Here is a 25706-nt window from a genome sequence, read left to right as displayed (position 1 = left end):
AAAGGTTGAATACTTATTGGCTCAAGACATTTCAGTTTCATTTGTAATAAAACATTTCTAAAAACATAATTCCACTTTGACATTATGGGGTATTGTGTGTAGGCCAGTGACACAAAAACTCAAGTTAAATCAATTTTAAATGTGGAAAATGTCAAGGAGTGAGAATACTTTCTGAAGGAACACACTGACACACATAGTATACAGAGATGGGGAAGAACTGGTTAAATATGTTTCATGTTTTTCATTGAAAAATATTGATCGTCTTTTGAAAAGGTCACACATGAAAGGTCATGGCTGCATAAAGACAAGTCATTGTTCTGAACAGAACCCAACTAACAGCTACAGCCCACAGTTTAGAAAAAAACAAAACCCACGTCATTTGACCATTTATCCCAGATAAAACTGTATGCATAAAATCACCAAAACAAAGCATGGATATCACCAAAACAAAGCATGGATATCACCAAAACAAAGCATGGATATCACCAAATGATCACTAAAAGAGAATCGCAGGATTAAGTAGTTGTCCACAAACAGCTATGTATTGGAAAATGCTTGACTTTAAAGTAATTATGAGGTTTGATCCATCCTGTCTAACAAACACATTTTTTGGGGGGGGGGTGAACTATTCCTTTAAGCACACAAAATGATTCAGACAACAAATCACATTGATTTTAATAACAGTTGTTACATACCAACCACAGTTCATACTTGATTTTGTCCACAGGACACTAGCCATGTGTTCAACTTTAACGTGACACTAAAACTAGTTCAAAACAAAAGGAAATGTCATTTAAACCTTTTTCCATCAAAATAATTCTATGATCATTTCTCTCTCTCTTCACATTTCACACTAAAATCTATGGAGCTAAAAGTGGACTAGAGCAATATCAAAAGCAAGTGGCAGAAACTCAAGGCACTTCAAATTAGTTTGAGGGACTACACAAATATGTGGGATGAACATTGAGCCAACATCAACCACAAGTAATATGGAAAGCTACGCAGCGTGTATGAAAAAAACAAAAAAAACAGAAAAGGCACTCTGCTTCAAATAAGCTGATATAAAATGGAGGCTATGCTAACCAAGCTAGCAACATGCTCCTATGTCATACAGTACATACATAAAGTGCATCATATTGCCACTACTGGCCAAGTCCCAAACAAACATAAACTCTGCAATAGAGATAGGAGCTAAAGCTGTCTGTGAAAGCTCTCAGCTCTTAACAAGAAACAAAACACACCAACATGTGACATTTTGAGAAATGGTGTACTCACAGTCCATTGTACTATACACACGGTGCACAAAACATTAAGAACACCTGCTCTTTCCATGCCGTGCTGCCCAGGTGAATCCAGGTGAAAGCCATGATCCCTTATTGATGTCACCTGTTAAATCAGTGTAGCTGAAGAGGAGACAGGTTAAAGAAGGATTTTTAAGCATAGAGACATGGATTGTGTGTGCACCATTCAAGGGAGGTGACTGGGTAAGACAAAATATTTAAATGCCTTTGAACGGGGTATGGTTGTAGGTGCCAGGCACACAGGTTTGTGTCAAGAACAGCAACGCTGGTGGGTTTCACACTGTGTATCAAGAATGGTCCACCACTTAAAGGACATAAAGCCAACTTGACAACTGTGGGAAGCATTGGAGCCAGCATCCCTGTGGAACGCTTGACACCCTGTAGATTCCACGCCCCTACAAAGAGGCTGTTCCGAGGGCAAAAAGGGGTGCAACTCAATATTAGGAAGGTGTTCTTAATGTTTTGTACACTCAGTGTATACATTGTACTGTATTGAGTATTGCTTTTTGGGATGTTAGTGTACACTCAACAATGTGCTCAGATTATGGCTTATCGTGATTGAGTGTGGTCAATATATTCTCTCTCGCATGCATTCACAAAGACAAAAGTGACATTCACAAGGGAGCCGGAACCATAGAATGGAATCCTTAATTCTAGGATTTGAATACCCGTTGTTCACAGGCAGTGAGGTCAGTGATAGTGGTCTGGTAAGTTTGAGGAAACCGATTCCATGCAGACAGGGGTCATTCTGCTCAACGTTGATATATTCATGATACCATCCACCAATCATATCAGCATGTATCAGTGGACAATTAAAAATATATATATTTTGTCCTTTTGAACATGAATAGCAGAGCAATATACAGTATCTCTTTATGACTCTGGCATGTAGCATTCAGCCACATTTGTCTGTTTTCAATGGGGTTCTTCTGCTAATGTATTTAGGCAAAATACATTTCTTAGTGTAGAAATTAGGTTAACATGGGCATAAAAGATATGATTTCATGGAATGTGGGACTGACATGATAAAACAAGAGGTGTCTGAACGCTAAGGATGTCAATGCTCTCTCCAAACGGGGCCCGTTGGATATGTTAAGGTTCACTCTGTGTTTAGACATTTAGTAGTGCAAGCAACGCATGACATCAAACATAACGGGGGCAAATCAACAAAATGTCAGTTCAACAATGTGTAGGGTCAAAAATCTAAACTATCACAGAACCAAAATAACACACAAAACATGTATTTGATGTACCACCCCCACAAATACTTTCTGTTCTACTTTTGTTGAAGATACTGTATGCCAGATGGGCAGTATAAAGCAATGAGACGTGACTTCAAGGACAATATTAGTAGACAAACTAAAACATATGAGCGCTATCATTCTCCAAATATCTGCCAACCACCCCATAACAGCCTTGACCTTTATAACAACAGGAAATGACATGTTAATCCCTGCCATCTTGAACACATCATTGACCGCCAGAATATTCCCATGCGCCTTGTCCAGTCATTGTCTGTGGCCAAACCTGCTATAGCCACAGGGTGGTGCAGAGGTGCTGTAGTAGTCAAGCTTTGTGAGGTTCCATTTCTCAGTCTATGGATATTCATATGGTTCATCATATTGCAAGACCCAATTATCCAATCGGTTTTGAGGTGGTGTTAGAGTCCCTCTCCAGGTTTTGGTTGTGTCTGAAAAGGCACCCTATCGGCTATTCAGTGCACTACTTTTGACCAGGACCCATATGGCTCTGTTCTATATAGGGTGTCATTCCAGACACATCCACTCTTTGGCTGGGAGACCACAGGATCTGGGGGCTCTGGATACAGATAAGGTGTGGAACCAATTAACCCCAAGAACTACACTAATGAGCTACAGTACTAGCTACAGTTACCAGTTCAATAGATGTATGCATTCCTCCTACGTGGTCTGATTGCACCATTCTGAGGTGGATGTATGGTCTTCAAGCTTTGATTAGCAAATGGACTAGGTGAATCTGAGGACTGCCCTCAGTTAAAACATTTTTTTAAATTATTATTATTTTTTTAATAGTAAAGTGTCCCTGCAGGTCTATGCAAGGTCCCTCAATAACTCAATCCACAACTTCATGGGGACAAATCAACCATTGAAAGAGTGATATGGGATAAAGTGTCCCTACTCTGCTCCTGTCAGTATCATTGAGTCCAGTCAGATTAACTGGCAGCTGGGATGACCTGGGGGTGTTACTGAATAAAGTGCCCCCACTCAATTCATATTCTCTTTGAAAAACAGTGGCCAGGGTCTGTGGAAGTCTAAATGAGCAGCAAGGCAGGGGGTTGATCAACTATCCTGCCAACAAACTAAACAATGTTTGGAGAGGGGGGGGGGGGTCACGTCCAAAGCCCCACCCTCAGAATGTTTCAGTCCCAAGATCCTTGAGGAACAGTGATCACAGTCATGAAGGAGGGAGGAGGGGATGAATTGAGGGAAGAGCAGAGTTGTCCCAGGTGGCTCAGTGCTCCAGCCGAGCGTCACACACCTGGGTCACCTCGATGACAGGTGGAGAGCTGCCTGAGGCAGGCCCACACCAACACCCTGAGAGACGCAGAGACTGGTGGGCCTCACACTTCCTGGAGAGACAGAGAGAGGGGAAAATTGAAAAGGTGACATGAATCAATGGACCAGTGTAGGTCGAGAGAAGTGGGGATGAACATTTCAAACATATAGGCAGTATGATATGATAAAAGACAGTGGTAACACATTGAGACACACCAGAATAAGTACCGAGACCATCACTGCACATGTGAAAAGAGCTTTAAGTAAATATTCTGGGGTAAAGTCACACATGGTGGCCCACAGGTCAGTCAGAAGACATGGACAATGGTACCCAGACACCATTATCATGATGCCATATAATGTGAAGTATTCAGCACCTCCAACTACTGCACCCTATCTCAGATAGTGGCCGCACAGCTGTGTAACATGGAGGGAAAAACACAGGATGGATATGGTCAGGGTCATTCAACTAAGACAGAACCCCCCCTGCTGTTGCCACCAATCCATCTACTGTATGTCCACATTGTCTGGCTCTGCAATTAACCATATGCATAGCCCTTTAGACCAGGGATCATCAACTATACTGAACAAAAATATAAACGCAACCATTTCAAAGATTATACTGAGTTACAGTTCACATAAGGAAATCAGTCAAATGAAAAATTTATTAGACCCTAATCTATGGATTTCACATGACTGGGAATACAGATATGCATCTGTTGGTGACAGATACCTTAAATAAGGTAGGGCCGTGGATCAGAAAACCAGTCAGTATCTGGTGTGATCACCAACATGCAGCGCGACATCTCCTTCACAGAGTTAACCAGGCTGTTGATTGTGGCCTGTGGAATGTTGTCCCACTCCTCCAATGGCGGTGTGAAGTTGCTGGATATTGGCGACAACTTGAACACGCTGTTGTACACGTCGATCCAGAGCATTCCAAACATGGGTGACATGTCTGGTGAATATGCAGGCCATGGAAGAACAGACATGTTCAGCTTCCAGGAATTGTGTACAGATCCTTGCGACATGGGGCCGTGCATTATCACGCTGAAACATGAGGTGATGGCGGTGGATGAATGGTACAACAATGGGTCTCAGGATCTCGTCACGGCATCTCTGTGCATTCAAATTGCCATTGATAAAATTACAATTGTGTTTGTTGGCTGTAACTATAACCCCATCGCCACCATGGGGCACTCTGTTCACAACGTTGACATCAGCAAACCTCTCGCCCACACGACGCCATACATTGTGTGGTTGTGAGGCCTGTTGCAAGTACTGGCCCCCCAATGGTGGAACAAACTCCCTCACGACGCCAGGACAGCGGAGTCAATCACCACCTTCCGGAGACACCTGAAACCCCACCTCTTCAAGGAATACCTAGGATAGGATAAGTAATCCTTCTCACCCCCCCTTAATGATTTAGATGCACTATTGTAAAGTGGCTGTTCCACTGGATGTCAGAAGGTGAATTCACCAATTTGTAAGTCGCTCTGGATAAGAGCGTCTGCTAAATGACTTAAATGTAAATGTACTGCCAAATTTTCTGAAATGACATTGGAGGTGGCTTTTTGATCGAGAAATTAACAGCTCTTATGGACGTTCCTGCAGTCAGCATGCCAATTACACGTAACCTCAATTTGAGACATTCTGTGGCATTGTGTTGTGTGACAAAACCGCACATTTTAGAGTGGCCTTTTATTGTCCCCAGCACAAGGTGCACCCTTGTAATGATCATGCTGTTAAATCGGTTTCTTGATATGCCACACCTGTCAGGTGGATGGATTATCTTGGCAAAGGATAAAATGCACACTAACAGGGATGTAAACTAATTTGTGCACAACATTTGAGTGACATAAGCTTTCTGTGCGTATAGAAAATTGCTGGGAGCTTATTTAAGCTGATGAAACACGGGACCAACACGTTTATATTTTTGTTCAGTGTAGATTCAGCCGCGGGCCAATTTCTTATTGAGCAGATGGTCAGGGGGCTGAAACATAATTAGAAATCATTTGTAGACTGGAAATTGACAGCAAGAAACCCAAACATATATAATTTGACTAAAACAAATATTTCAATCCTTGCTTACATTTGTATTTGATCACATGTATAGTATCAGTCAAAAGTTTGGACACCTGCTCAGTCAAGGGTTTTTCTTTATTTTCACATGGTAGAATAATAGTGAAGACATCAAAACTTTGAAATTACACATTTAGAATCATGTAGTAAAAAAAAAAAAAAAAAAAAAATCTATTTTAGCTTCAAAGTAGCCACTTTTTGCATTGATGACAGCTTGAACACTCTTGGCATTCTCTCAACCAGCTTCACCTGGAATGCGTTTCCAACAGTCTTGAAGGAGTTCCTACATATGCTGAGCACTTGTTGGCTGCTTTTCCTTCACTCTGTGGTCCAACTCATCCCAAACCATCTCAATTGTGTTGAGGTCGGGTGATTGTGGATGCCAGGTCATCTGATCCCTCTCCTTCTTGGTCTAATAGCCCTTACACAGCCTGGAGAAGTGTTGGGCCATAGTCTTGTTGAAAAACAAAATGATCATCCCACGAAGCACAAACCAGATGGGATGGCGTATCGCTGCAGAATGCTGTGAATTCTAAATAAAAATCAGACAGTGTCACTAGCAAAGCACCCCCACACCTCCATGCTTCACGGTGGGAACCACACATGCGGAGATTATCCGTTCACCTACTCTGTGTTTCTTGAAGACAAAGCAGTTGGAACCAAATAATCTCAAATTTGGACTCATCAGACCAAAGGACAGATTTCCATTAATGTCCATTGCTTGTGTTTCTTGGCCCAAGCAAGTCTCTTTTTGTTATTGGTGTCTTAGTGGTTTCTTTGCAACAATTTAACCATGACGGCCTGATTCACACAGTCTCCTCTGAACAGTTAATTTTGAGATGTGTCTTACTTTAACTCGGTGAAGCATTTATTTGAGCTGCAATTTCTGAGGCTGGTAACTCTAATGAACTTATCCTCTGCAGCAGAGGTAACTCTGCGTCTTCCTTTCCTGTGGCGGTCATCAAGAGAGCCAGTTTCATCATAGCACTTAATGGTTTTTGCCACTGCATTTGAGCGGTTCTTGCCATAATATGGACTTGCTCTTTTACCAAATAGGGTTATCTTCTGTATACCACCCCTACCTTGTCCCAACCGTTTGGCTCCAACATATTAAGGAAAGAAATTCCACAAATTAACTTTTAACAAAGGCACACATGTTAATTGAAATGCATTCCAGGTGACTACCTCAAGAAGCTGGTTGAGAGAATGCCAAGAGTGTGCAAAGCTGTCATCAAGGCAAAGGGTGGCTACTTTGAAGAATCTCAAATATATTTTGATTTGTTTAACACTTTTTTGGTTACGACATTTTTCCATATTTGTTATTTCATAGTTTTGATGTCTTCACTAATATTCTACAATGTAGAAAATAGTAAAAAATAAAAACCCTGGAATGAGTAGGTGTCCAAACTTTTGACTGGTACTGTATCGCTATTCTGCGTAGGAATACTGTGTAACAGATTTCTCAAATCAAAACCACTTGGAGCTGATTTGCTGGTGTTTTTAGTCTTATGTCCAATAATTAAAAATAAATCTTTGGGGGGGCAAAGAAAATCACTCACAGGCCATAATTGGTATAGTATTTATATGGTTCAAGGCCCATTCCTGACTGAGGTTTAATGTTAAGTCAACTAAATAAAATGTTCAGTCTGGTCTGTAATCAATATCTCTAATCCGATTAGCTGAATGAAGTAGCCACCCGATGTCTTTCCTTTCCCAACCACTAAACACAGCTCTGTCAGTTCTGCAATCCTCAAGGCTCAAGTCATTTTTCACTGGACAACTATTGAGGAAACACACTATGGCTTGATATGACAGATATTAGTTAATAGATGATATTTTGCAATGCAGCTAGCTACCTTCAATACTTCACTACCATTAGGAAAATTAAGTTAGGAGGGTGGGGGTTGCTGTTTTCACAAAGGCTTTCACAAGGTCATTTCTGTTTTTGAAAGTGAATGCTCTGGGGGAGGGGATACAGTAGTATGCCGCTTTAAAAGAGACACTCCAGCAAAAATCAGCTAACGGCAGTTGAAGTCATAAGCAGAGTTCACTTTGAGGAGATTGATTGTGATGGCCACTGCTATAACAGGTGGCATGATGCCAGCTGGTCTTCAGGAAGAGGGGTTGATCATCTGAAAAGACAGCTAACTGAATGAAGGGAGTTTGAGCATTATACAAAAGGGCTTCTCGATGTGAGTGTGCGTATAGTGCAGTGAAAAATCAGTTATGAGTAAGAACCACAGAACTGGTGAATAGTATCTTGAATAAATAAATCGAGGCAATGTTAACGGGATATAGTGAAACCCTGGATTGTGTGTGTGTGGTTGTGTGTGTGTGTGTTTTACCCGTTCTCCTCTGATATAATGTCCTGGTCTGCCTCGGCGGTTGATGACTCCACGTCTCCATCCGCGTCTACGCTGCTATCACTGCCCTGAGCTGACAACCCACTCTGGCTCTCTGGGGTCAGAGACTCCCCGCTGTAACGCGTGCACACACACAATCTGTTACACACCCTAGAAACACAAGCCATGTAACACAATTGCAGTAAACCTGTGTGTGTCTGTTGTTCAGTACCTGAGGCGCTTCTCCAGAAGGTGGATGTGATGGTCCTTCTCCTCAAGTCTCTTCTTGAGGGAGCTAATCTCTCTCTGCTTCTCAACTAGCTCTTTCTGCAGACGATAGTTACTCTCCTCCAGAGTCTCACAGAACGCCTGGTAGGAGGGCGGGAGCAAGAGAGAGAGAGAGAGAGACAGACACGGAGTTATGAAAACGTGACAGGACAACAACTTACATGGCAAAAAAAAATGTTGGGTAAGTTGAGCCAAAGGAATAGTTGTTACTAGGAAACCATACACAATAATTTGACCACATATTTAGGAAGAGGTCATCATTTCATGGAGTCTGAAGGAAGAAACCACATGGAAAAAGTGGTAAGCAAGTTAGGTCCCAAAAAAAAGATTTTCACCAAGTCAAATTAATCTATTGTGTTAGAGGTTTCATGATGCTATGTAGATTATTTTAAGATTGATGTATATAACAGTTGGAGTCTCTATAAAATACAATATGAGGTACTTAACCTAGAATAAAAGTTTACCATCCTTCTAGCTGTGTGGGCTAATATAGTTTAAATGTTTGCCTTGGGGTAATTTGGGCCAATGGTTGAGCCAATTGAAAGGGTTTCCTTCCCAGGCATTATCGCCTGGATATGAGTTAACACCAGGGCCTAAGGGTTTAAGTGTTTAAATGCTTAAAATTATTAAAAAGACAAAAAAAGCTATTGTGATTGTGTTGAATTGTGTTAAGGAAATAAAGATCGACATGGTTTCAAAAAGGTAGTGGTAATAGTTAATTCAGTACAGAAATGTGTAGGAGGGTTAACTTACCCTGTCCCGTGGCTCAACTTACCCCACTCTCTCCTAGTGGAGCATTTAGAGGAGAGGAAGCCAAATCCTAATCCACCACTAACCAAAGACTGTAAAAGCTATTCTAATGACAGTTATGCTAATGGATGTATATACACTAATTAGATGTGGTGCTGGCATCGGAGGCTCATTCCAGCTAGAGAACAACAAAGCCTGTCCCAAATTACTCCCAGGATTATGGGTCACAAAAACAAACACTGCAGAAACTGGATTGAACTGGTCTCGTTTGGGTCTACGTGACTTCTCAATAGGCTTTTGTGAAAGTCGACCTCAGGTTGCATGCTGGTAACAGAAGATCGGTCTTACCCGGCTCTCCTCCAGACTGTCAAAAGGACCTGGTGGATCATCTAAACACAGGAACTCTCGCACTGCTATGCTGTTAAAGAGACAAGGAAAGACAGCGTTTTAATAAATCAACAAGAACTTATCTTTCCATACCAACCAAGCAACGTCAAGGTACTCACACACAATCCCCCAAAAGACAGTGTATCTATGATGGATTGGGTATTGGTTTTGCTGTCCATGTCACCAGTATTGGTGCCAAGGAAATTAGACAGGGTATTAGAAAAGGTTTGTATTACGCTAAATTCAGTTACTGTGTAATGTATGCTTTTAACCTTGACTACATAACTCTAATATAGCCTAAATAAAGTGTGTGTGGATACATTCAGCTGCTTCCATAGACGTTCATTGTTGTTGGCCAGGTGTTAAGTCTGTCTCTGGTCATGGGCAACCACCAAGTCCATCAGTAAACTCAAGACTGTGTGTGTGTGTGAAACCTCAAAGCACTTGAGGTTTGCACTGCATGATGAGACATGTTCACGCAGACACGCACCAGTTGGCAACGTCTTTGTGTGCCACCAGGTTCTGTAGGAAGGCCTGCAGGCCCAGCTGTCTGTCCTCTAGGAAGTCAGAGTTGTAGTTGTCTTTGAACCAGCGCTTTGGAGGCAGAGACAGTCTGAACCCTGGGAACATCTCCTTCAGCTGAAACTCACACACAGAGACAGTTTAGGCAGGGGAAAAGCAACACCGATACACACACACGGCATCTTAACACACCCAGTACACACACACACACACCGTACAAACAAACACACGTACAAAACACACACGGAAAAGAGAGACGAAGAAGCACTGGCTCATTATCGCAATAACACCACCAACACACCCTGAACAAATGTAACATTACATGGTTTGTTATGACCAGGAAAACCAAACAAGGCCTGTTTGCTCAACAGTGAAGGGAGGGGCTTGAGTTATTGATCTTTCAAAAACACATCCATGTCACCTCTGGAAAAACTCTTCAAACAATTTTCCCAAATTCCGGTTAACAAGTACAGCACATGCAGCCCAGTGTTCATCCCGTTAGGCCAGTGCCCTTATTCAAAAATCAGAGTAGGAGTGCTGATCTTGGATCCGTTTTTAAATACATATATTTTAAATCATAAATAACCCTGATCAGCACTCTTACTTTGAGTCTTTGTGAATAGGTGTCCAGATTGGTTAGTTCTCTTCGAGAGCGAGAGCGACCACAGGAATGGCTGTGCAGTCTGTCCACAGCCTCTGTGTGTCTGATGGAGGGTGTGGCCTTTTCCTACCTCACCCCAGGCTACTGTGTATAGTAGCAAAACCAGATTTGTAGGCGTATAGTCGACGTTTAGCCTTCTGTAGTTTGTTTTATTACTAAAAATATTTCTAACAGAAAAATGTAGTAGGCCATCTAAGGGCATTGTTGGCAGTGTGCTGACTTAAGGATAGACTAGATTTAAGAAAATAGTTGATTATATGGACGTCACATGAAGCACTCAGCTGTAAGACTTTTAAAAAGTGAATGATTATTATACCTAATCCACATAGTATTTCTCCCCTTGTCCATCTCTGACCTGTCCCGCTAGGAGTTGGCTTCCTGTGGCTGGCTAGACAAAGCTACTGCTGCTGTTGTTGTTTGTGGAACACTGGCTCTTTGTGTGCTGGGGAGGGGGGGGGGGGTGCACAGAGGGGATTCATTTCTGTATTACTCCTCCAACACAAAAGAGCTACTTCCACAGTACTGATGATTACAGACGGTCTCTCCCACAGTACTGATGATTACAGACGGTCTCTCCCACAGCACTGATTACAGACGGTCTCTCCCACAGCACTGATTACAGACGGTCTCTCCCACAGCACTGATGATTACAGACGGTCTCTCCCACAGCACTGATGATTACAGAAGGTCTCTCCCACAATACTGATGATTACAGACGGTCTCTCCCACAGTACTGATGATTACAGACGGTCTCTCCCACAGTACTGATGATTACAGACGGTCTCTCCCACAGTACTGATGATTACAGACGGTCTCTCCCACAGTACTGATGATTACAGACGGTCTCTCCCACAGTACTGATTACAGACGGTCTCTCCCACAGAACTGATGATTACAGATGGTCTCTCCCACAGTACTGATGATTACAGACGGTCTCTCCCACAGTCGTGAGAGGGTGCTGCTTTACGGGTTCCTGACCAATTTTGTGTTTCTTTTTTTTGTAGATAATGTCTCGGACATAATTTCCTACCACCGAACACACACCTTCTGGACATTAGAACAGCGATCACTAAACTCAATTTGGATGACAATTTCTACTTCAACGAGTTGGCAGCTCTGGACGCAGTGTTGTCATGATACCAAAATGTTTAATTTGATACCAGGTTTAGTATCACAATACCACAAATAAAAGGCATATTGGCAAAGTCACAGAATGGCACTTGATCCAAACAGATCAAGATCATTACATTTGACATTTTAGAATTTTTGATGTATGCATTAATCAATGAAATAATCATACAATCCATTTGTATGTTACCATAAGAACATAAGTTAAAACAAATTTGAATGGTAAATCTCTATTGATAAACTGGGCAAATCAAGATGTAGCCTATTCACAATACAGGTGAATGCATGTGTGACCCACCACCAGGATTCAGTCCTATGTAGCAAAAATTTGAAATAGTATTTTTTACAGTAAAGTAGAGACTCAGAGCTAGAAAACGGTATTTCAAACACTGCCGTTGAGGAACAATGGGAAAGTAAATCTGGTTTGAAAGTTGATAAACTTGTAACCCCACTTTTGAGAAAATGGCCCTTGAATGTTTTGGTACACCTACGAAGGAGCTTTTGTCTACACCCATTCAGCATTATTCACACCATCTTAAGCCTTGGCCCTACCCATCTCTTTAACGGATTCACATGTGAGGGCCTGTGCTAAACAGTAATGTAGTGAGGTAAACAACCAAAGATTAAGACTAAAAGTGGTAAAAGTAATAGCCTACAATAAGGAAAAACTCCAGGTAAAAATAAATAAGAAGGTGGAAACGGTACAGATCACTCTGACAGTGGCGTGTGCAGAAAGTAGCACACCGTGCTCGGGTAGCCGATGTGAGTAAGACTTTCCTACCTGGACAAGAGGAACACCTACAGCGTGCGTGCGTGCATCATCCCCTTCTGTACTCCTGGTTCACCCACGACTGCATGACTCAAACACCATCATTAAGTTTGCTGACGACACAACGGTGGTAGGCCTAATGGCCTATAGGGAGGAGGTCAGTGACTTGGCAGTGCAGTGCCAGGACAACAACCTCTCCCTCAACGTCAGCAAGACAAAGGAGTTGATCGTGTACACAGTAGGAAACGGAGGGCCGAGCACGCCTCCATCCACATCGACACGGTTGTAGTGGAGCAGGTTGAGAGCTTCAAGTTCCTCGGTGTCCACATCACTAAGAAATTAACATGGTCCACACACACCAACACAGTTGTGAAGAGGGCACGACAACACCTCTCCCCCCCCCAGGAGGCTGAACATATTTGGCATGGGCCCTTAGATCCTCAAAGAGTTCTACAGCTGGACCATTGAGAGCATCTTGACCTGCTGCATCACAGCTTGGTATGGCAACTGCGTGGCATCCGACCGCAAGGCACTACAGAGGGTAGTGCATATGGCCCAGTACATCACTGGAGCCGAGCTCCCTGCCATTAAGGACCTCTGTACCACGCGGGGTCAGAGGAAGGTCCTAAAAATGGTCAGACTCCAGCCACCCAAGTCACAGACTGTTCTCTCTGCTATTGCATGGAAAGTGTTACCAATGCACCAAATCTGGAACCAACAGGACACTGAACAGCTTTTACCTCCAAGCCATAAACTGCTAAATAGTTAATCAAATAGCTACCCGGAATATCTCCATTGAACTCTTGATTCAACACATATGCTGCTGCTACGGTTTATTATCTATCCTGTTGCCTAGTGAATTTACCCCTACCTAGATGTACGTATCTGCCTAAATGACCTCTTACCCTTGCACATGGACTCGGTACTGGTACCCAGTGTATATAGCCAAGTTATCTTTACTCATTGTATATTTATTCCTTGTGTTATTTTTTTTATTTTTTTAATCTCTGCATTGTTGGTAAGGGACCATTTCACTGTTAGTTTACATGTGAAAGACATGTGATTTGATTTCGATTTGTATTACACACCGTCTCTCCCAGGGCACTGACTATTACACACCGTCTCTCCCAGGGCACTGACTATTACACACTGTCTCTCCCAGGGTACTGACTATTACACACCGTCTCTCCCAGGGCACTGACTATTACACACCGTCTCTCCCAGGGCACTGACTATTACACACCGTCTCTCCCAGGGCACTGACTATTACACACTGTCTCTCCCAGGGCACTGACTATTACACACTGTCTCTCCCAGGGCACTGACTATTACACACTGTCTCTCCCAGGGTACTGACTATTACACACCGTCTCTCCCAGGGCACTGACTATTACACACTGTCTCTCCCAGGGCACTGACTATTACACACTGTCTCTCCCAGGGCACTGACTATTACACACTGTCTCTCCCACGGCACTGACTATTACACACTGTCTCTCCCACAGCACTGACTATTACACACTGTTGAATACCCATACTAACATACTGTACACTACATGCTATTAGTTCATTTTAGTATACTGTAAACAAACAGTATCCTTTCAATTGAGCGCATTAGCGCCTTGCCAGTCGACCGGAGGTTGATGTTGTTGCTATGCTAGTTAGCATAACAAATGACTAGTTAGACATTTTTACAACTCCGGGTGTGTTGTAAATTCAGAGCATTGTCAGATTGTCTGTTTGTAAATTCAGAGCGTTTCGCTCTCTGAGCGCACACTGGACGCTCCGCCAAGAAGTAGGGTTGATTTGAGCGTTCTGACCTTACAACGGCAGTCAAGCACCCAAGCTAACATTGGCTAGCTACTTCCAGACACAAATGAGACCACTGACCATTTTACTCGCCCTAGCAGAGCCGGTTAGACAGTTTTCATGTTATCAAGAGCATTGGTGACTAACTGCTGTTTGCAACAAATTACTAACAATAACAAACAAAGTCATTACATTGTTCAACATTTGTCATAACTAGATAAAGCAATGAATTTGTATCCGCTCCTGTTGTACTTCGGCTGCATATTCTCCCCCCCCATGTTCTTCTTATGGGCCCTAAAGTACGGAAAGTGTCCTCTGTGTGTATACTTCATATTTTGGCGAATTTAGTACGACATCAGGGAACTTTTGGTATATTAACTATATCCATACATGAGCAATAAGCATACTATATACTCAATTCAAGTCAAAGATTGTATGGTACGTGCGGTTAGTATGAGTATCCGAACACATCTACTGTTTCTCCTATAGTACTGAGTATAACCCCGTCTCTCCCACAGTACTAAGTACTGTCCCTCCATGCGATAATCTACAGCCATAAACACATATTGTGTCAGGGCAATTGAGCACTGGATAGGCCTACATTATTGACAACAGTAATAGGGTTTGTTACTTAGACTATTCAGATGGGGTACAGATCAGGAAGAGTGGAAACCAGGGCATGTGTGTGATGACGAAGGGTTATGTCACATGGATGAGTCGTATGCTAGCTAGCAATGATGTCATAGATGGTAAAGTTTAGATACCTTTGAGTTTAGATAGCAGCCCATTTTTGACATACAGGAGGATAGTTAGTCCACCCTAATGTATTCATCAGACAAACCTTTCCTCCTACGAGGACCAAGACAGTCCCTGGGAGGAGTAACTATCCTCGAGTGAGGACGTACCTTGTCGTTGAGTCTGGAGAAGTCCGTGTATCTTCTGAAAACCACCCAACTTTCATTCTGAGTCTTCCTCACCAGGACCTTATACACCTGCAGCAGGAGACCAAACACACACGACCAAACAGCTCACATTTGACCTTATGATAGCAGTTATCTTATATTCAATTAGTCATAGATTAACAATGTTTCCTTCAAAACCAAACCAGCACAGTGCGCCGGAGACTGAATCTGCACCTAACAGAGATTTTTTTTCTCAATATTAGTAAAGACGTATAATAGAAGCTTAGTAATACCAAGAGACAAAGACAATATGGATGTGAGCTTGCTTTTTAGAAGAGTCTACTTTCTCCCTTTCATAACCAATGTCTTTTTAAGAAAGTCAGACATCTCTGACCCCATTCAGTCATTTCAAACCACAGGCATTCAGATCACACGGCCTGCGTCACGAATGGCACCATATTCCCTAAATAGTGCACTAAATAGGGAATACATGTGCCATTTGGGATACAATCCCACTGATTTGGGGTTTTATGGAACACCTTTGATGCCGAAAGCTATTCTAAGCATGACGGCTCAGAGATAAGCATTTATAAGTCCAACTCCTTGGGTTTGGTGAGAGCGGTGTGTCTGAGTGAAAGGACAGACTGAAGAGAAGGTGATCCAGCCAAGGCTCACAAGAACACACTGGCAGTAATATCGAATGGGTTAACAGGAACTTGGAAGCCAGGAAAAGAAAGGAGAGGACAGTACCTAACCGAAAACAGGGACACCATGCAAATAGGTGTAACTATAATAGAAACCCTGGCATCATCATGTGTACGTTATGTCCACAAACTGAGGTTACGGCCCAATTGGCACCCTATTCACTATAGTGCACTGTGTTTGATCAGGGGCGCTGGTCAAAAATAGTGCACGATATAGGATACCATTTTGGAGTTACACTAAGCCGTTGTGTACTTGCAGCAAATGATGCAGTCTATTTTAGATAGCGTTAAGGGAAAGCAGTGGGAATGCAGAAGCCATTTTAGGAGTGAGTTAATTACTGGACTTGACCTTTAAATCAATGACTGAAGTCTTCAGCAGCATATTCTGATTCCTTTTAATTAAAGTGCTGCTGGAGAGTGAAATTACAACGCCTGTTTGAGTGGAAGGGGCAGTACACTGCCACTGCAGTACCAATCCGCAACTAGGCTAGATCATGAATACAACTTGAAGCCATGTGCAGCAAACACTTTATACAATAGTGTTAGGCCTTCAATACAATTAATGTTGCAAACTATAAATGAGAGAGAAGAATGTGCAACCACTCAGTTGCTTTGAGTCAAATCCTTATTCTGCTGTATCATCGTCCATCTGTACTGGATGAGAGGGATGCAGGGGGTTAACAAATGATCATTGATGGCAGGGCTGATGTATTGAAATCATGATTCCAACACATCCCTCAGTCGCTCCTAATAACCTCCAGCAGTTCCCTCACCTCTCGCCATGATGTTGCCACTTTTGGCTGGAGCTAATAATCTGTTCCTGATCCAATGGCACCTCTATCTCCCTAACACGCCTAAACATCTGTCCAGACAGCAGGAACAGTACAGGGCTTCTAATCCCATCTACGGGAACAAATACAGGGGGAGAAGGCAGACCACAGACTACCCATTGACAACAGAGTGACTATGCGTAGACTACAAACGATCCACAGCGATCTATAGCATAATTTTGTTTGTGAGTGTTGACCAGACCTTAGCCCCCTGGGATAAACTCTAAACACACAGGAAATAGCCTTGGGGGGGGGGGGGGGGGGGGGATCATGAGCTGGATTTGGGGACACAACAGTCAGGAAACAAACAGACTAGCCAGACCATGATAAATGAATGGTAATGTAGCCTAACTAAAGCCAACTGGTCATTTGTGCCACTTGGTGCTTAGCCCAGAGCTTAAAGGGATACTTCGGGATTTTGGCAATGAGTTCCAATATCTACTTCCCCAGAGTGAGATGAACTTGTGGATATAATTTTTATGTCTCTGTGTCCAGTACGAAGGAAGTTAAAGGTAGTTTCGTGAGACAATGCTAACTAGCATTAGCGCAATGACTGGAAGTCTATGGGTATCTGCTAGCATGCCAAAATCTCAAAGTATCCCTTTAAAAAAGTTCCAATAATGACATTAACGACATTCCCAACAAGTCCAGGCATCAAAACAGAAAGGAAGGATATTTCAAATGACTTGCAACTTGGGAAAAAGTGGTTAAAATAAGGACAACATTTTTGCTGACAAGTTGAGTTTGGCTTCCCGCTGGTCCTCGTCATGTTTGAATTGCATAGCCTGGTCCCAGATCTGTGCTATAAAGCCAACTCCTTGCATGACAATAGCCATAGGTAAGACAACACAAAGATCTAGGACCAAGCTCAGAATTGCCTCCCTCTCGCTCTCTCACCGTCAACTTGGCCCGCTCCTCCATGACCTCGTAGCCCAGCACGGTGGGGGTGATGGGCCTCTCTTCCCAGGCTGAGGATCCTGGAGGTCCTGGTGGTGATTCCTGATCCATGTTCGTCCGGGAGGAGGTGGAGTACTCCACCGTGGGGTCCAGCCCCAACCCGTTCAGCCTGGCCTGGGTCACTGGGCTCTGACACTGCAACAGGGAGGGTGGAGAAGTGAAGCAGCAGCCTCTCTCTGAGCTTTGGGATCGAGGCCCTCCGACTCGATTCCCTCTCCTCCCATGGTCACGGCCAGGGCCCAGGATCTCATCCCTGGGGCCTCTAGTGGAGGAGGTCTCAGAGCTGCTGGAGACACTGTTCAAAGATGAGGTCCTCTGAGGGCCCCGCCTGGGCTTCCCATTGGCCCCTGGCAGGGTCCTATCTCTGATGGAGACAGGTACAGGCACGAAGGGCGAGGACATCTGGCTGGGCTGTCAGTGTCCTCCCTCTGGTTGTCAGATACCCCAACCCTCCTCTACCGCCAAACTCTTACTCTCACAGCCTTGCAAACTGGCAGGGCAGCAGGTCAGCATAGGAGGCGCTGGTGAAAAAAAGACAGGGCCAGTTCTCGCTCTAGGATCCAGCACCCTATAAAAAAAGAGGATACAGAAAATAAAACTGACTTATCATCCCACCGTTTGCTTGCTGATCATAAGGACGCAGCATACATTTATCATGTTATTAAATACAGTATTGTCCCCTGAATGAGGCCAACTCTTTGCAAATTGCAACCAAGAGGCACATAAATTATTGATAAAGCCAGATGTCATTTATAATTGATAGATGTGTGTATGAGTAAAATGCATTGGGGGGGGTCTAGGTGTGAATGGTCCCTTGCACATTAAATAAGCTTTCATTCAGCCTGAAACTGTATTGATTGTCTGGTGTCTGTCTGACAGAGCTCCCTGCCAGTCAATGTCTGCATCACAAATAACACCCTATTTCCTATATACTGCACTACTTTTGACCAGGACCCACAGGCAATGCACTACAATGGAAATAGGGTGGCATTTGGGAAACACATAATGACAGAGCACTAATTGAGCATGGTATGGTAGATAGAGTAAGTCAGTGGAGTGTGTCTGGTCTTTATAGATGAAAATACATGTGACACAAACATCCCAGATTTATTGTGTTGCTGCAGAAAATGCAGAATAGATCAATGTCTTCCTAGCTATGTCCTGGTTGCTTTGTTCACAACAGCACACCACATAACTAGATAGCCACACACACACACACACACACACACACACACACTTTAACCTCATAAGGAGCTTCATATTACGAGGACTATTTTATCTCCAAGCTGAAAAGTCAGGACCCAATTTTAGCTGCAGATGTGATCTTGCCTAACCCTGTGATGTGTAATGAGCTTCTTGTTGACTGTAAAACAGAACTCATGTAGGGAGGTGAAGAGGAGTTGTAAACATGAAAGTCTCTCTCCATAATGAGGCGCCTTGGCGGAGTACCGATTGTTTAAAATGGCAAGCTTTTGTTCAAGCTGGAGCAAAGGTTACATCACTGAAAACGAGGTAGAGTTAACACCATCATTATTTAGCTAACGAACTTGCCATTTAATTCGCATAATAGCTATTCAGCAAGCGTATCACCTGGCTAGGCTAACGTTAGCTACTAGCTAGCATCAAGCCAGTTAACGCACACTTTTGCTTGATTCAACAGCACAGAAGAACGAGATCGGCATAACGTTACTCACCGCAGGATGTTCTCGCTCCACGTTCAGTTGCTTCATCATAGATGTTAACATTTCTGGTTGTTTATAGTGATAGATATCCTACTTGCTTTTGCCAACTGTCATACGCAAGACGAGTATACAACGCCGACTACAGTCCCTCCAGAAAAAAATGGACGTCATCACGCATATGCCCTGACGCGCCAACAAATCTTTGCCCAAATATATATTTTTTTAAGGGGGGGGTAAAGCAAATATAGGCTGCATATCTATGGCTTTGGTACGGTATAAGAAACAGTGAATTATAATGCAAGAGTGTTATACAAATCATAACAAATGTGAATTGGTATGGTATTTGGGTGTACAATAGTATTTTGCACAAAGAATTGAACTGAAGTGCACAAAGGACATTTCTGTTCAATCACTGCAAAACATCAGTTACGTATGTTTCCTTTACAAAGTAATGAACACTGATGGAAATTGGTGAAAGCACTGTTGGATTTAATAACCGTTCAGGAATCCCTCTTACCTAATAAAGTTGGGGCAAGAAGGTAGGCTGAAGGCTGCACAGCAATCTGACTGACCAATGGCTATGACAGTCATTGCCTACTGTGTATGTAACAGGCCTCTCTCAATTTATCTGGGCCTACTACCCCGCCTGTGACCTGATTTTGGCTAAGCAATTTTTTTCAGGGCATTCAAAATAGCAGATGCAAGAAATAATCTCAAAAAAGGACTCTCACCCTGGAGCACAAAAAAAAAAAGCACATTTAAAATGTTGTCATTGTTGAATGTTAAAGTAGTGAACATATGCATGGAGGCATTTTTACATAGTTGAATTTCAACACCAAACATGAAAAGGTTGAGGCACAGCAGTTGAACACATTCCTGAAAAACCCCCACACTAAATGAGCCTTTGAAACTAAGGTGGGTGTTTACTGCCACCTACTGTTCAATGCTGTGAAGTGCATTGTCAGAGGTATCTGGCTCTATTTAAGAACATATTTACTGGACAATTCTATTACTTGTAAAATTATTTGATTTCCTAATTAGATATTTTATTGAAGTTAAACGCAACAAAAATTCTGCTTATTCATATAATACATTTACATTACTATACAATGGGTAATGGGAAACAGTGCCAGATCGCTAAAAACAACGCTCATAACAACCTTAGCCTCAGTGACAGTCAGGCACTTATATAGCTACTGCATAAAAAAATGCTATACAGAACAAGCTATACAAAAATCATATCTTAATACAGCCTCATAATCATTCCTTTTTTTAAACAGAGTCAATTCCATATGATTTTCATTCCTACCACATTCTTTCTATTCAATTGACAGAAATCTAAAAAAAAGTATCAACTCTCAAACTCTAGTAAGACTAAAGTACCCTACATCCCTCATAGCAGCTTTCCATGTAAACCCCACACAAACATTGTCTACATCCCAAATGGTACCTTATTCCCTATGTAGTGTACTGCTTTTTACCAGGGCCCCTAGGGAATAGAGTGCTATTTTGAGAGGTAACCAAAGATTCACATCCCACGCAGAATCACATCCTGTGTATTTTGTCATGATCCATGAACTGTTTGAGGTTCTGCAGGTTGTCCCACCACTGGAACAAGAAGGTCTCTGCGATGAGGCTGAACCAGGGCGTGATCAGTAACTCGTTGTTCCTGGCCTTCTTCAGCATCTCTTTCAGCTCCTCTTTGGTGACATAACAGTGGGTCTTGATCTCGTTGGGGTCTGGGTTCACCTCTATGTCTTTCTGCATGAAGAGGATGTAGTCGATCTCATGTTCCCCCCACACACCGTCTGACTGGGCCTTGTAGTGGATACGGGTCAAATAGGTCATCTCTTCTGGTGGAACCTGAGGGGGAACCATTGGACATGATCAGAAGAAAGGGCAACTATTATCAAACATACAGTGGCTACATCTTACAACATCATACATATCTCAAAGGTCTCAAACACCGTCTCAATACTATATACACTTCATAACATAAAGCCAGTTGCACTTTAATTTACTGTGCACAACTTACTAGATATTTACTAAGAAATGACATGATGAAATGGTGAGTACATTGTAATAACCTGGGAATAACCTATGAAAGCTGTACCTGATCCATGGGAATTCCCAGCTCTGCTTCCAGTCGTCTTGATGCAGCTCTCCTCACCCCGATGGCTTCTAGCTCCTCCAGCTCACTGGATGTGTGTAAAGGGTGACTGCAGCATGTGTTGGTATAACACCCTGAACAGAAAACAGGGAGGGAAACAAGTCATTATTCCACTACTGATCTGATAACCATAGGTATGGATGCACACAAAAGTTACATCAGTGATTAAGAGTCAGCGGGAGGTTTACTGACCTGGAAAAGTGATCTTAGCATCAGATCTCTGCTGTAAGAGCAGCTTGTCTTCACTGTTGAACAGGAAGACGCTGAATGCACGATGCAATAAGCCTGGAGCAGAAGAAAGGATCTGATTAGTTACCATTCAACATGACCGTGAGCTGCATGGCTTTGCAACACAGCTTTCATATGTGTAGTATATAGAGCAAATGTTATAGTGGGTTAAATCATCTACATTTCATATCTGACTCCACTTTAATATTAGAGTTAAACAATGTGCAATCAAGTATTATGAATTTCACTGACTAAGATCAAGGCGAATGATTGAACTCACATACAAGGCATAAAACTTAAGTTACACAGCATTATTATTATTATAGTCAAATAGAGCTTTGAGAAGGGCGGACTGGCTCTTGATCATTGCGCTTTGGGGCAATTTGCCATGCGTCCCCATGGTGACAGAGAGTACAGAAATTAGGGCAATTACTCCAAGGCAATGTGAGTTGCAACAATGTTGACCAACTTGAGATACACGTGGGGTATATATCAGCAATAATCAGAAATGACACATAACCATAGGGCTGTCACTCTACCTTTGTCAATATTAGAGTTGAGGTGGCAGTTCTTTTTGCTGTCTGCTCCAGTCTTCTGGTCGTTCTCATCAATAAGGATACACATCTCTGCAAGCAGCTGGACCTGCTTCTCGTCCAGGTTATCTGTATTAATTTCAGGCATCCCGACTGCAGACCCTCGCAGCTTTCTCACCTCACTGCTGAGCAGAACAACAATTTGATTAGCGGATGGGCGCATATTGGTTATAGGTTTCCCGACCTACATTGGAATGACTTGGTTATTGGTGCATATGACATTTTATTTGGACAGGAGACTATTTGAAGATATAGTTTATTTCAAGTACAGTAATATGAGGCAAGAAGGCTCTAAATACATGCCTATGTAGGCTATTAATAGAACAGGCGCATGTAACGTTTAACGGAAGCACAATACACAGACACGAGAAACGATGCGTTTGCTGCTGCAAACAATAGCAAAATAGTAAACAAATGCATACATGTAAGTAAAAAGCCAATACCTACCTTGATATATTCCTCAAAGAGACAGACGTGGAGTGAAATATAGGATTTATTGGAATGCCTAGTCCTCCAGAAACAGGTATATTTGGCTTTAACAAAGCCCGTCCCTCGCTGGACACCACCCGAAGCACCGCCCACAAGCCGCGCACCATCGCCAGACCAAAAACGAACACCAATCAGATAGGATGGGGTCGCCAACACGCCATCGAACCACCTTCCGCTTTCAAGTGGAATTAAACCTTGGACAACGACCTATCCACGTAGAATACGGTCTACACAATCGCTGATAAGAAAGCACAACTCCTTATAAATGCAGTTTCAGCACTAGAAATGATGTTTTACTTACATTCTGTTTCCGACGATTATCAGTACACACATTGGTAAGCCTCCTTGTAAATTTGCTTATCGCTGACGTTTGAGTTGATCATTGGTTCTTACGGAAACGGAAATCGTATTGGCTAGTGATGGGAAACGTATGCCTTATCACATGACATAGCAGCACTTGCAGCATCTCCTACTATTTTTTTTATGAAAGCTACATCAGCTAAAACAGTCAAACGTATTAAGGTGCAACGTTTTAGCTACTCACAATAGATTAGATCTTTGTCTGTGTCCCCTAACTATCTGAGATATCTCTACGACTGTCAAATCAAATAAGTAACTTTTTGACAATTCCTTGGTTGCCTTTCTCGTCCACCAAAGCCTCGCGTTGCTTGTGTCCCATGACGCTTGATTCATGAGCCGACTCGTATCATAAACCGAGAGCCAATTTTCTGGAAATATACGTGCTCTCTCCCTTTATTTTTCTACGACCTTCAAAAGACACTTGCGTAGTTACCTTTTATAAAGTAAGTAGCTTAGTTAGAGTACTACTGTGTTGGGAAAAAAAAATACTTTTCAGAGCCAGTTAGTAAGCTAGCTAACGTTTAGTAGCGTAGTTAGAAATTGAGGCTAGCTAGCTGCGTTCTCCGTCTATGTACTCCAACTCACGTTAGTTAGGTACCGGTAGTAATGGCCTTTATATAAAGCAGCCTTGCTAACCATCGCTACTGCTTGAAGGCCTGTCTGCATGACTATAACAGGTTGCATGTAAACATTATTAGCCTGCTAGTTGGCGTGTACTAACAAGCTAGTTTACATGCCATTGGTAGCTAATTGACTGGTTCTCTCATAGCTAACTAATTCACATTGCTAACAGCTAATAGTAAAGCAACTCAAAATCAAACAACCCCTACTACCGATGCAGCATCATCTCTATAAATACGTTGTTTCGCATTTGTTGTGTTCTCATTGCTGTCTTGTCTCTTTCGAATCCAAGTGTGGAAGTCAGATGTTTAAGCAAATTGCTCTCCAGATCACTCTTTTGCCCGTTTATTGACATCTTGTTTTTCCATCTGTCTGTCCAGCCAGTGGTGTCTTTGAGGGCTTTCTCCATCAACTGTGGAGACTAGGCTACTGGCCACCCACATCATTGTGATCACCTTCATTACCTGCCAGTTTAGGATGCAACGATGTACTTGTCATGCTGCTTCTCACTAATGGTATGCATCTTTATTTCCATGTCCCAGGTTGTGTCCATAATATCACCCTATTCCATATCTGTATAGTGCACTACTTTTGACAAGAGCACAGGGTTTTGGTCTAAAGTAGGGCATTTTATACTAGGGAATAAAATGCCATTTGGGAGTTGTCTTGCTTTCTTTGGCTTTTGAAATGCTCACATCTTTTGCATGATCATATTGAATGTCTACTGCTCTAGTATATGGACAATTGACTCATTCTCATTGTCCTGATAACTTGCCTAGATAGAGTGAATGTTTACTATCCTGTAGCTACACTACAGGCGAAGGCTATTAAACAGCAGTGCTATGATCAGAACAATAAAGCCCCTGGCTTAGTCTCAAATGGCACCCTATTCCTTTTATAGTGCACTACTTTTGACCAGGGCCTGTAGGACTCTGGTCAAAAGTAGTGCACTATATTGGGGCCTATGGTTGAAAGTAGTGCACTATATAGGGAATAGGGCTCCATTTAGGACAGCCATTCTCCAGGCGCCAGCAGAGAGCAGTAATGTGAAACCTGACAGCCAGGGTTGAACCATGGGTTGTGTTTGCTCAGCCTCAGGTAGGAAGTGAACCGGAGGACGTCACAGAGGAGGGATGCCTGTAGAGAGTGGAAGCAGTGCCGCCGCCCGTCACACCAAGCAGAAGCGCAAGTCCCACAGCCTGTCCATTCGGCGCAGCAACAGCACTGACCAGGAGCAGCGCACAGTGACAGGCATGCAGAGAGATATGCTGGACGGACAGGTGAGTGAGCTGACTACCGCAGTAAACACACACACAGTAAACACACACACAGTAGACACGGTACCTTAATACACAAACGTACATGTGCACACACACATGCTCTATCTCTCTTTCTCTAAAACATATGAACGTTTTAAAAAGCAGTTGGCTTGTATCTGCTTATAATGTTAGTTGTTAAGATGTAGTGATGTACTACTGAAATTGAAACCATTACAGTAAAAATTAAAAATAGCCTATCATTGTATGTTGATTAGCCTGTCAATTGTCAACCTGTTGTTGGTGGGAGGTTTGTTTCTGTAATATTACCAGGGAGAGAG

The 25706-nt window shown here is 42.7% G+C and overlaps 3 protein-coding genes across 10 annotated transcripts in view; 1 reads left to right on the top strand and 2 right to left on the bottom strand.

Annotated features, from left to right (window-relative positions):
- Positions 1 to 207: 207 nt before the first annotated feature.
- Positions 208 to 19817, bottom strand: snx16 (sorting nexin 16). Of its 2 annotated transcripts, none has more exons than XM_064949126.1 (8): positions 19661 to 19817; positions 17907 to 18534; positions 15479 to 15565; positions 10175 to 10323; positions 9646 to 9715; positions 8492 to 8628; positions 8263 to 8394; positions 208 to 3909 (listed from the first exon to the last, which is right to left on the bottom strand). In XM_064949126.1, the coding sequence occupies exons 2-8, from the start codon at positions 18366 to 18368 to the stop codon at positions 3792 to 3794; spliced, it is 1155 nt and encodes a 384-aa protein (XP_064805198.1). In that variant the 5' UTR covers positions 18369 to 18534; positions 19661 to 19817; the 3' UTR covers positions 208 to 3791. The 2 variants fall into 2 exon arrangements, with proteins under 2 accessions (XP_064805198.1, XP_064805199.1); XM_064949127.1 differs by lacking the exon at positions 208 to 3909 and adding an exon at positions 5271 to 8049.
- Positions 19818 to 20386: 569 nt separating this feature from the next.
- On the bottom strand, positions 20387 to 23522 carry idi1 (isopentenyl-diphosphate delta isomerase 1). Of its 4 annotated transcripts, none has more exons than XM_064949124.1 (5): positions 23430 to 23522; positions 22586 to 22764; positions 22011 to 22103; positions 21762 to 21892; positions 20387 to 21511 (listed from the first exon to the last, which is right to left on the bottom strand). In XM_064949124.1, the coding sequence occupies exons 1-5, from the start codon at positions 23459 to 23461 to the stop codon at positions 21194 to 21196; spliced, it is 753 nt and encodes a 250-aa protein (XP_064805196.1). In that variant the 5' UTR covers positions 23462 to 23522; the 3' UTR covers positions 20387 to 21193. The 4 variants fall into 4 exon arrangements, with proteins under 4 accessions (XP_064805196.1, XP_064805197.1, XP_064805194.1 ...); XM_064949125.1 differs by having other exon boundaries at positions 22586 to 22761; positions 23430 to 23516; XM_064949122.1 differs by lacking the exon at positions 23430 to 23522 and adding an exon at positions 23087 to 23259.
- Positions 23377 to 25706, top strand: part of LOC135522654 (WD repeat-containing protein 37-like) — a 34371-nt gene continuing 32041 nt past the window's right edge. The window contains exons 1-3 of one of the 4 annotated variants that reach the window (XM_064949119.1): positions 23377 to 23463; positions 24490 to 24624; positions 25202 to 25389. In XM_064949119.1, coding sequence (XP_064805191.1) covers positions 25243 to 25389 — 147 coding nt within the window. In that variant the 5' untranslated portion in view covers positions 23377 to 23463; positions 24490 to 24624; positions 25202 to 25242. Of the gene's footprint in view, positions 23464 to 23659; positions 23932 to 24489; positions 24625 to 25201; positions 25390 to 25706 lie in introns of those variants that run through there. The other 3 variants (XM_064949118.1, XM_064949121.1, XM_064949120.1) reach the window with 3 other exon arrangements.

Source organism: Oncorhynchus masou, chromosome 30 (assembly GCF_036934945.1).
Source record: "Oncorhynchus masou masou isolate Uvic2021 chromosome 30, UVic_Omas_1.1, whole genome shotgun sequence".
Lineage (NCBI taxonomy): Eukaryota > Metazoa > Chordata > Actinopteri > Salmoniformes > Salmonidae > Oncorhynchus > Oncorhynchus masou.
The sequence above is the reverse complement of the archived record's forward strand: the minus strand, read 5'-3'. Positions and strand labels throughout refer to the sequence as shown.